At 42.4% G+C, this 11,431-nt stretch overlaps 1 protein-coding gene across 1 annotated transcript in view; it reads left to right on the top strand.

Moving 5' to 3' along the window:
- Positions 1 to 3,614: 3,614 nt before the first annotated feature.
- Positions 3,615 to 11,431, top strand: part of CARS2 (cysteinyl-tRNA synthetase 2, mitochondrial) — a 53,694-nt gene continuing 45,877 nt past the window's right edge. Inside the window, exons 1-2 of the mRNA XM_030568610.1 lie at positions 3,615 to 4,014; positions 4,308 to 4,358. Of these exons, the coding sequence (XP_030424470.1) occupies positions 3,746 to 4,014; positions 4,308 to 4,358 (320 nt within the window). The 5' untranslated portion in view covers positions 3,615 to 3,745. The remainder of the gene's footprint in view (positions 4,015 to 4,307; positions 4,359 to 11,431) is intronic.

Here is an 11,431-nt window from a genome sequence, read left to right as displayed (position 1 = left end):
CCTCATTTTTGTGTAGTTCCCCTTTCTGAAATTAAATGCTACTGTGATGGGTATCTTTCATATTTCCCCCCCTACAAGAATGTTACATTTAATTGCATTATGCTCACTATTACTAAGTGGTTCAATTGTATTCACCTCTTGGGCGAAATATTGTGCTACACTTAGGACTAAATCAAGAATTGCCTCTCCCCTTGTGGATTCCAGGATTAGCTGCTCCAAAAAGCAGTCTTTAATAGCATCTAGAAATTTTATCTCGGCATCTCTTCCTGAGGTGACATGCACCTAGTCAACATGGGGATATTGCTGTATGTAAAGTAAATAAAGTTTTTAAAATGTTTAAGAAGCTTCATTTAAAATTAAATTAAAATGCAGAGTCCCCTGGACCAGTGGCCAGGACCCAGGCAGTGTGAGTGGTGCTGAAAATCAGCTCGCGTGCCGCCTTTGGCACGCGTGTCATAGGTTGCTTACCCTGTCTTAGACCAGGCTCATCACCATACTATTTCAGAGCCTTTCAATTGTGCATTAAATAACATGACTAACATCTGCCATGTGTTTGTTCTCTCAGCTTTTCCCTTTGGCGAGAAGCATATGCAGTGGAGTGACTTGTTTTAGGAGGACTTTTTATTTTTAATAATAATAATACCTATTTCTATTTGTGTGTATGATAAAGAAGGCAAAGTCAAAGAAGAGCACCTTATGCCTGAAGAAGAAAGTAGTGAGGTTTGTGATGGCCTTTAGTTCCTCAAGGAGTTCATGCCACAGTCTCAGACCAGCCCTGAGAAAGGTGTCCCACACAGACAAGCTTTACCCTTATTGTAGAGAGTTCCATTGTGCCAGAGGATCAAAGCTGTCAACTATAGTCTTCATCTGGGAGTTTAGGTGGTCTTTTCGAAATCTTGGGCCCCAGCCATGGAATACTTCAAAGGTAAGGACTGATAGCTGGAATATGATTTGAAATTATTTGGGAAGCCAGTGTAGTGAGTAGAGCACAGGTTTGATGTGCTCTGAAACCATCTGAAGAAAAAAAATAAAAAAGTAGTTCTAAATGCATTCTTCTGATCAGTCAGCAATTTTAACCGTGTCAGCCAAACTAGGAAATGAGTTAAAAACATGCCATTAACTCTTATTTATTAATCATTTGAACTTTGCCAAAGTGATTTGCACTGTACAGAACAAAGATCACAGAGTTAATGACAACTCTTCTATCAGGATGTGCATGGAATTATACAGGAATAAAAGAGATCAGACAATAAAAAATGTTCACAATGGAAACTAAAGTAATTGGCCTGTGAAGCTTCACAAAAATATAGAAAGCATTATGTTCACACAGGTTCTTGGACAGTATCTTTGATTTCATCCCAGCAAGACTCAAAACAGTGAACCATGCATTAGTGAGGTTTCTTCCTCAATCAAAAATCTGAAATTGTTAGATCTAAATATTGTGGAAAATGACATGTTAGGGGAAAAAATAACTGCTGGAAGAATGCCAGGGCCCTTCCATCTTACTCTGTAAATCAGAATGAGACTCAGACATAGACAGTTTTGATGAAGAGAGATTTCTATTATCACACAAAGGCAATGAATGAAATAATCATAAATCCCAGAAGATTTATCTAGACCTATCCTTTATAGCTTTGAGGGGAATGTATAGGTTCACTTCAGGCCCTCCATGAGGCAGCATACCACAAAGAGACTTTCTATAATGTCCAGTCAAAACGGAAGGTTGTGGTCATTTATTTCTAACTAGAGCTGAGTGAAAAACTGATTTTTTTTTTTTTTGGTTTAATGGCAGTCCCAAAAAAATAGAAGAAAAAAAAATCAGGCCTGGTCAAACTAAATCTGATTATTATTATTATTTGAATTTTCAGTGAACTGAAAAAAAAAATCACTTCAATTCTGAAACACATCCTAGGGCGGGGATTGGCAACGTTTTGCACGCGGCTCACAAGGGTAAGCACTACTGGGTCAGTTTGTTTACCTTCTGCATCCACAGGTTCAACCGATCGTGGCTCCCATTGGCTGCGGTTCTTCACTCCAGGCCAATGGGGGCTGCAGGAAGCGGTACAGGTCAAGGCCAAGGGATGTGTCAGCTGCTGCTTCCCACCGCCCCCATTGGCCTGGGACAGCAAACCGCACCCAGTGGGAGCCACAACCCCACCCCTTCTTGCCGCTGTTCCTCCCCCACCCTGAACACCTCCTGCACACTGCTGAAGAGGACTGGGGAAGGGGGGTGGAGTGGAGGGAGTTTGGTGCGGGGTCTCGTGGTGTTTACTGTGGCTCCCAGGGTGGGGCTGCCAAGTCCCTGCAGCCCCTAGGTGCCTGGGTAGCCAGGGAGGCTCCATGCACTGCCCTTGTGCCTGCAGGTGCTGCCCCCACAGCTCCCATTGGTTGCAGTTCCCAGCCAATGGGAGGTGCAGAGCCTCCCTGGCCACCCCTTTGCCTAGGGGCTGCAAGGACCTGGTGGCCGCTTCTGGGAGCCACATGGAGCTAGGGAAGGCAGGGAGCCTGCCTTAGTCCTGGGCGTGGGCCTCTTTTCGACTGGGTGTTCCGGTCAGAAACTGGAGCCTAGCAACCCTAATGGACACTTATTTCAGTTTAAACTAAACTGAAATAAACAGTTTAAGTAGATTATGAACAAGATTAAGATAAACTGAAATAAATCACTTCTCATTCAAATTGAGTGTTCACACAAGGGTTTGCAACAGTTCAAGTAAATTGATTTAGAAGACAATTTAGGTTCAACTCAGACAACTTTCTCATGTATGCAAGACCTTTGTAAAGTTTACCTATCTGTCCTGAAAATTTGACAAAAATAAAGCTATTGTACTAATACTTAGCATTTATGTATTTTTATTCAAATTGTTTGACATTGGTTTATTATTCTTAATAAAAGCTTCTCCAAATCTAAGAGGAAGGATAGTCCAGTGTTTGGGGTGCTACCTGGGGAGCTGGGAGACACAAGTTTATTTTTCAGCCCTGGTGTGACCTTGAGCAAATTACTTAAAAAATATATATATCACTCCGTGCCTCAGTTTCCCCAAACCATACAATGGTGGGGGCGGGGGTAAGAGCACTTCCCTGCCTCACAAGCGTACTGCAAGTCTAAATATATTATAGATTATGAGCCACTATGATGGGGGTAGGGCGGCGCACACACGCAGATATACTTCCTTTGTTAGATATAAATTAGGCTTTCACCCTGCGAACCTTTAGGCACGAGTTTAACTTCAAGTAGCTGAGCAGATTACAGGCGAAACTGCAGGCAGCGACGTTTTTTACCGCAAGGGCAAGTCTAACCCCTCCCGTCCTTCCTATGTCCAGGCGGGCATGGCCGCTGCTCAGGCGCTGGAAGTTTCCCCTGCGAGCCCAGCTGGAGGAGAGCGAACCAGGCGCCGCTGCAGCATCATCAGCACAGCCCCAGGCGGCCCGGCTGAGTACCCCGCGCTGCTCTTCTCAAGTCCACGCGGGGCGGGGCCGGCGCTGGGGCAGAGCCCCAGACCCCTCCCCTTCCTGCCGCTCGGGCTGTAGCTACACCGCTCCCTCCCTGTGCCCGGCACAGGCGCTCCGGCTGCTGTAGCTACACCCGGCGCGGGTTGTGCCCCGGCTGCAGCTCCGCCTCTAGCCGAGACGCCCCAGCCCACCTGGAGCGGGCGCCGCTCTCCCAGCGCAGCTGGAGCCTGCAGCCTGGCGAGCCCCGCGCGGAGCTCTCGTCGCCCCGGGGGTGGTTGCGCGGCGCGGGACGAGCATGCTGCAAGCGCGGCTGGCTCCCGGGATGGCCGCTGCCTCCCGCTGCCTGCTCTCCGCGAGCCGGGAAGAGCTCCCCGGGGCAGCCGGCCGAGGGGTTGGTGCGGAGGCCGGGCTGGTGCGGAGTCGGGCCTCCCCGCCGAGGTGTTGCTCTGGCGTCAGGAGGAAGTGGATCAAACCCACAGGCCGGGATACTGGGATTCAGACCTACAACAGCCTGAGCAGAAGCAAAGAACCCTTAATACTGGCCAATGCAGGAGTGGCGACCTGGTAGCGGTTTAAATAGCATTAATCATTGGGCAGCCCAATACAAAATATAAAAGGTTATACTGGGCAGCCCTCTAAAAATAATGCTGCTGGTGAGATCGGGGAGGGCCTGTCAGTGTTCCCCTGTTTTTAAACTGATTGCAAAGGGATCTATCCTGCACAGCTGATCACCTTACTGTGATATTCAGTTTGATTAATGTATCTATTTTTAGTTGTCCATAGCAGCAGGTAATATGTCAAACAGTCTTTGACTGTTTTATGATTTGTTCTTCACTGGATCTTCACTTTGTTCACAGGTATAGCTGTGGGCCAACAGTGTATGATCATGCACACCTTGGGCATGCTTGGTGAGTTGTTTTTAAATTCTAGGAGGAAGACTCCGCATTAATGTTTTATGATGTCAGGAGACTGACTGCAGGGTAGGACTAGAAGGAACCTAAGGTATGTCAGTGCAGTAGTTAAACACTGACTCAGGCTCCAGTGCTCGGGCTATGGGGTTAATTCTGAAATAGATGTTCAGGTTCGGGCTGGAGCACAGGGTCCCAGAACCGGGCACCAGTCAGAGTCCAAATGTCTACACTACAGTTAAAGAGCCCTATGCCTGAGCCCCGTGAGCCCAAGCTGGCTGACATGGGCCTGTCACAGGTTTTTAATTGCAGTGTAGACAAACCTCTAGTGTCCAGCAGTCCAGGACAACCAACATCCTGAGGTAGATGAATGAAATGTAATTGCTATCCAAAGGACAAGCTGCTTTTCTTCACCTAAGAAAGATGGTACCTCTTACCAGAGGCAGAAAATGAAAGCTAGCATCATGCAATTGTTTCCTGGTGAAGTCTATTCAACAGTGAAACAAACGGCTCGTTTTGGTTCAGAGGAGCTGCTTGGCAACTGCCCCATCCTGTTCATTTGCTAAATTCTTCCTCTGGGAGTTGGACTTCTGCACATTGCTGATTACATGCTACAGGGTTAGAATTCAACATGATATTGAGAAATTAGAGCATTGGTCTGAAATCAACAAGATGAAATTCAACAAGGACAACTGCAAAGTACTACAGTAAGGGTATGTCTATACTTAAAATGCTACAGTGGCACAGCAGCAACACTTAATGTGTAGACACTCCCTACACCGACGGGAGGTGTTCTCCTGGCAGCGTAGCTAATCCACCTCCCCGAGAGGCGGTAGCTAGGTCAAGGAAAGAATTCTTCCATTGACCTAGCGCTGTCTATGTGCGGAGTTAGATCATCTTAATTGTGCTGGTCAGCGGTGTGGATTTTCCACACCACTGAGTGACCAGTAGTTAAGCCAATTTAATTTTCTAGTATAGACAAGGCCTTAGGAATTAAAAAATCAAATGTACGAGTACAAAATGGGGAATAGCTGGCCAGGTGGTTGTACTGTTGAAAAGGGTCGGGGGGGTTATAGAAGATCAGAAATTGAACATGAATCAACAGTATGATGCAGTTGTGAAAAAGACTTATATTCTGTGGTGCATTAACAGGCGAGTCATATGTAAGACACAGGAGGTAACTGACCTTCTCTGCTTGGCACTGGTGAGGTCTCAGCTGGAGTACTGTGTCCAGTTCTGGGTGCCACACTTAGGAAAGTTGTGGGCAAACTGGAAAGACTCTAGAAAAGATCAACAAAAATGATAAAAGATCTAGAAAACTTGACCTAGGAGAAAAGGTTAAAAAAATTGGGCCTGTTTCATCGCGAGAAAAGAAAAATGAGGAGGGACTTGATAAATCTTCAAATATGTTATAAAGAGGATGGTGATCTGTTGTTGCCCACTGAAGGCAGGGCAAGAAATAATCGACTTCATCTGCGGTAAGGGAGATTCAAGTTAGATATTAGGAAAATCTTTGTAACTGTAAGGATAATTAAGCTCTGGAATAGTCTTCCAAGGGAGGTTGTGGAATCCCCATCACTGGAGGTTTCTAAGAAGAAATTGGACAAGCACCTATGTCAGGCATGTCTAGATTTACTTGGTCCTCCCTTGGTGCAGGTGGTTGGACTGGATGACTTCCAGCTCTATACTTTTATGTTATATGCTCTTTTCCAGAGTGGAGCTGGGCGTACAGCTGCCATTGGTAGCATTTACAGTACAGAGAAACAGAAGGAGAAGTTCTGTTGTCTGTTTTAGCACTAAGTCAGACATATACTAGTTAGTCAATACATCCGGGCTTTTCAAGTTCTGATCAGTTCAGCAGTTTGTTCCTATGGAGGGGAAAACATTTTTTTTGTGTATATTTTCATTTATACAATTTTGGATCATACCTGCAGAATGTGACTATTATACATAATACATGAACTTTAATTTGCTAGACAGTTCCATATCAATCTGTCTTAAACATTTTGGAAGAAGAGCAGCAGATATGACGCATGTAATTTGGATTAAAAAAATGAATAATTGTGCCAATTGTTTATGAAATATTAACTTTAAATCCTTAAGAATAAACTGCTTGAAGTACATGTTTACTAAACGCCTGTGTGCAGACAAGTTAAAGACCGTTAGATTTCTATAAGCAGCTCTTTTGATCACATTACATACGAACATAGGCTGCAAGAATGATTTCTTCCTTTCATTTGGCTTGGTTACTGTGTCAGCACTTAGAAAAAACAGTATGGGGCTGTTAGCCTTTTAAAGGGACATTTTTAAGGTTGGTAGGCTCAAAAATTCTTTTTTTTTTTTTTTCTTTAAACTGTTTGAAAAGCGTGTGACTTATTTTTTCCTCCCTATAAAAAATTCAGTGCCTTTTGTTTTTATAAAACCAAAGCACACAAACCTGCCAACACTTCAAAATTCACTTAACAGCTTTATAGTAATAAACCAGTTTGTGTGTGTGTGACCGGAGTATGGGGTCAATTGTAAAGGAAGTATTTCATCATAAAAAAAAAATAGATTTAAGGCATGTGATAACTGCTAGTGTGAGCCAGAGAGACTCTAAGGGCCTCGGGTTGCTAGTCCTGCAATTGTACAGTAGACAAAACTCTTGCTGATTTGGAAGTTTAGCTTTCATCTGTACTGCAGGAGCAGGAGAAGAATACGTATAGCTTGGACAGGAACTGTGGATATGATCTTACATTTTCTAGACAGCTTGTTTCAATTTTGGAGTGGAGTTACCTCCACTGGTGGCGAGAGGGTAGTTTATTATATGGTTACATTCAATTTAGGGTTTTTCTCTGAGAGAGTGAACACATCACTTTCAGGCTTCCCAAGAGATCAATACAAACAATAATATGATGTGCTAGTATGGCAGAAATAACTTTGAAAAATACGTTAACCGTGTTAAAGAAAGGATGCTGCTAGCTCTGCTAAGAACTGGGTGTGCTGAATATCTGCAACTCCCACTGAAGACAATGGAAGTTGCAAGTGCTCAGCAGTTCTTATGGTTCATGCCTATGATACTTAAAATCATAAGTGCTGGAACTAGGGGTGCTGTTGCACCCCCTGGCTTGAAGTAGTAATAACAACCCATATACATGGTTTCTGCCTTCCTTACCTCCATTATAAAAGTTGTGCCAGCACCGCTGCTTAACATAGAGTGTATTGCATCTTACTCCATCTCGGAGGAAACATGTCTTTCAGGTCATGGTTAGTGGTATGAATGTCAAATGCCACTTAATATTGTAAATATTTCTTCTTAGCTTATGCTGCCTCATTGACTTTGACTGTGTTCTTTCTTTTAACCCATTGTGTTCCATTTCCCTCAATGTTTAGCTGTGGCAGGTACTGTGAGAGGAGAATTATAATATTGATTTCTATGTATCTCATGTAGAAATGCAGGTTTTGGAATACTAAGTGTCCAGACATAGAACTGGCAACCTCTCCTTTTTGCACTCCCAATACTTATGTGTTGCTGCATTTTTGTGTGTTTATTGCTGTAGTTTTCCATCCTTTCTGTAACTTTCTGACAGGGCTTTAATAATCTGGATGGCTAATAAAGGTCAGAAAATCAGGAAACCATACATGAATTATTTTTAATTAATACCTAATATGCAATATGATTATTTTTTAACTTCCAAATAACTCCTATTTTTAGTGCTACAAATTGGTGGGGAAGAGGGTTATCAGAATATAAATCATTGACACTGTTCATTTTGGAAGAATAGCTTAAAATGTCATTGTTCAAGAAAATTATTAACCTTGCTATATCAATAAACTTCTTTACTCCACCAGTACCTCATTCTAGGCTCTTCTTCAAGTGGTTTTTTCTCTCTGGGGTAGTTAGGGTGACCAGACAGCAAATGTGAAAAACCGGGACAGGGGTGGGGGTTAATAGGAGCCTGTATAAGAAAAAGACCCCAAAATCAGGACTGTCCTTATAAAATCGGGACAGCTGGTCACCCGGGGGAGGGGGGGGAGTGGCTCTCCACCTCTTTCATGTTAATCCCACGTTACAACATAAAGTTTTAGAACCCTTCTCCCATCTAATTGTAACAAATAGGAGTATCACTGCACATCCCTGAAACCTGTTTGGGACCCACTGGTTGGAAACCGATGCTCTAGGTTTTGAGAGTAGGGAGGTAAATGTCAACTGAATGCAAATAGCAAAAAGCAGTATTTAGTAATGGCCTGGGAGGAGGACACCCATAATTTTCCAGAAAGTTTTATTTTAATATAGCTCTTGTGTGCTAGCTTCTAAGGTACTTTAGCATGGGTGAGTACATTCTTTTAGTTCAGTGGAATACCAAAACATACACTATAGTAGCTCATTCCTAACTTGATATCCCATATAACTTTCGCATAGTGAATTATATTGGATCTCAAGGTAGAAATTGCTACTGTTTCTTTTCTTACTATTATCCCAGTTCCTTCTTACCCCTATTATCTTTTTCTGCACATATGTCACTCTTTTAGTGCAAACCCTAAATAGTCAGACATTATCCTGGAAATTAAATGGGGGGAGAATGTTTAATATTCATGGACTTTGTTAAAACAATGCACAACTAATTTACCAATTTACTACCCAACTAATGCATTAATTCTGTGGGCTAGAATAGCAGGAACCAACATAATGTATCCCCAGTTAGGGGTTTGGGAGCCTCTGGATCTGTATATGTACTTCCTCTGTGGCCCTTCTCTTTTCCACCACCACTTATTCAGAGATGGTGAGGAGGCAGTTCTGCATGTCTGCCCATTCATCTCTCCTCCCTCCCTCTCTGGACAGGTCTAAAGTTGAACAGGCCCTTTACAACTCAGGGAATTTCACCTTGTTTTGGTCTCTTTTTTCTGATTATCTGTCTAATGTATCCATCTATCCTTTTTGTCCTCTTCTCTCTGCTGCCCTTTGCAAGAAGGGGTATGTGGGAGTTCCTGATTTACCTTCTCTATATTATTTATTTTTTCATGTACCTCTTTTTGTCCCCTCTCTGAACTAAACAGCTCCAGTCTTCCATATAAGTAAAAAATGAAAGTTTCACCATGCCTCTAATCATCTTAATCTCCCATCTTTGAAATCTACCTCTTTCTCTTTTTTTTTTGTTATATAGGGTAGCTAGAACTGAACACAGCATTCAAAGTATGGGTGCACTATTGAGTACATAGCTGCATTACAATCTCTACTCCATTTCTTTTGCTTTTTCATATATTGTTTGTTGACTTCAGCTGTGCAGAGGCTTTCATTGAACTGGTCACAATGTCACTGACAGCTTTTTCTGAGCTGTTATGGGCTAATTTAAAATTCACTAACATGTATGAGTAATTCAAATGATTCTTTCCAATGTATGAGGAGTACTTGTGGCATCGTAGAGACTAACAATTTTATTTGAGCATAAGCTTTCGTGGGCTGAAGCCCACTTCATCAGATGCATGCAGTGTAAAATACAGTAGGAATATATATATATATATATATATATATACATATATACACACACACACACACACACACACACACACACACACACACACAGAGAACATGAAAAAAATGGCTGTTGTCATACCAACTCTAATGAGACTAATTGATTAAGGTCAGCTATTATAAGCAGGAGGGAAAAAAAAACTTCTGTAGTGATAATCAGGATGGCCCATTTCAAACAGTCAAAACTTTTCAAATGTCAAAAACAGACTCCAAGGAGAAACTGCAGAACTGGAAATAATTTGCAAACTGGACACCATTAAATTAGGCTTGAATAAAGACTGGGAGTGGATGACTCATTACACAAATTAAAAACTAATTTCCCATGTTAATTTTTCCCCTACTGTTACTCACACCTTCTTGTCAATGGTTTGAAATGGGCAGTCCTGATTATCACTAAAGAGGTTTTTTTTTCCTCCTTCTGATAATAGCCATCCTTAATTGATTAGTCTCGTTAGAGTTGGTATAGCAACACCCATTTTTTCATGTTTTCTCTGTGTGTATAATATACCTACAGTATTTTCCACTGTGTGCATCTGATGAAGTGAGTTTTGGCCCACAAAAGCTTATGCTCAAATTAATTTGTTAGTCTCTAAGATGCTACAAGTACTCCTCGTTCTTTTTGCTGATACAGACTAACACGGCTACCATTCTCACACCTGTTTCCAATGTGCATAACTTTGCACTGGTTCTTATGCCTCCACATTGCCCAATTGCCTTGCTTGGTTAGGTATAACTTAAGCATTAATTTGACTAAGATGGCAGGATTCTCTTAATTTCCCTCTGTAGTTGGCTGTTCTTATAGATTGCTTCTGCTCTAGACCCCTGCTTCTGCAGCTGCTGGTCAGTCATCTGCTGCTGAAGGATGTTCATGTGGAAGGCAGTTGATTAGAAAACATGGGGAGGCATCCAGGCCGATAATGTACGAGTGAGACCCACTGCTCGTAGTAGCATGAAGAGAAATGCTGCTGTCACTATGGCTCTGTTTAAAGCATTTGTGGTCCCTAAAGTTATATTTTAACTCTTTTAAAAATCAAAATTATTTTTTTTAAGGATGCCATTTTATTACTTGAATTCTTCAAACAAGCTTCTATTTTTCCTCTTTTTAAACCACGACAGACACAAGTAATGAAAGAAGTAATGGCACACATACAGAAGTGAATTAACAATGGAAATGAGATTATCATCTGCAGGGGGGATTTGAAAAGAATGACATTACATTTCCCCTGCCCCCTACAAACAAACGACCCTTTTATTTGCTGTGCAGCGGCCCCCAGGTGTCAGAACCAGGGTCCTGTGCACATTTGTACGGAGCGTGTGCCTCCATTTAAGAGAATAGCTGTTAATGGATCAAAATGTAACCTTGATTTTAAACACTGACTTCAGAAATTTTTTCAGTTTGCTGACATGAGGGTTTCAACTTGGTTAGGATCCAGCTTCTCATTTGAGTGATTCCTAGCAATAATAATGCCAAGAGCTGGGTTCTTTTCTGTGCCACCCCTTGACTCTGCTTTCTTCTAGTCAGCATGTTGCTATTGAAGAATAAAAGAATCCTGCTCCTTGA

This window comes from Gopherus evgoodei, chromosome 1 (genome assembly GCF_007399415.2).
Source record: "Gopherus evgoodei ecotype Sinaloan lineage chromosome 1, rGopEvg1_v1.p, whole genome shotgun sequence".
NCBI classification, from domain to species: Eukaryota; Metazoa; Chordata; order Testudines; family Testudinidae; genus Gopherus; species Gopherus evgoodei.
This window is presented reverse-complemented; position numbering and strand designations above follow the sequence as displayed.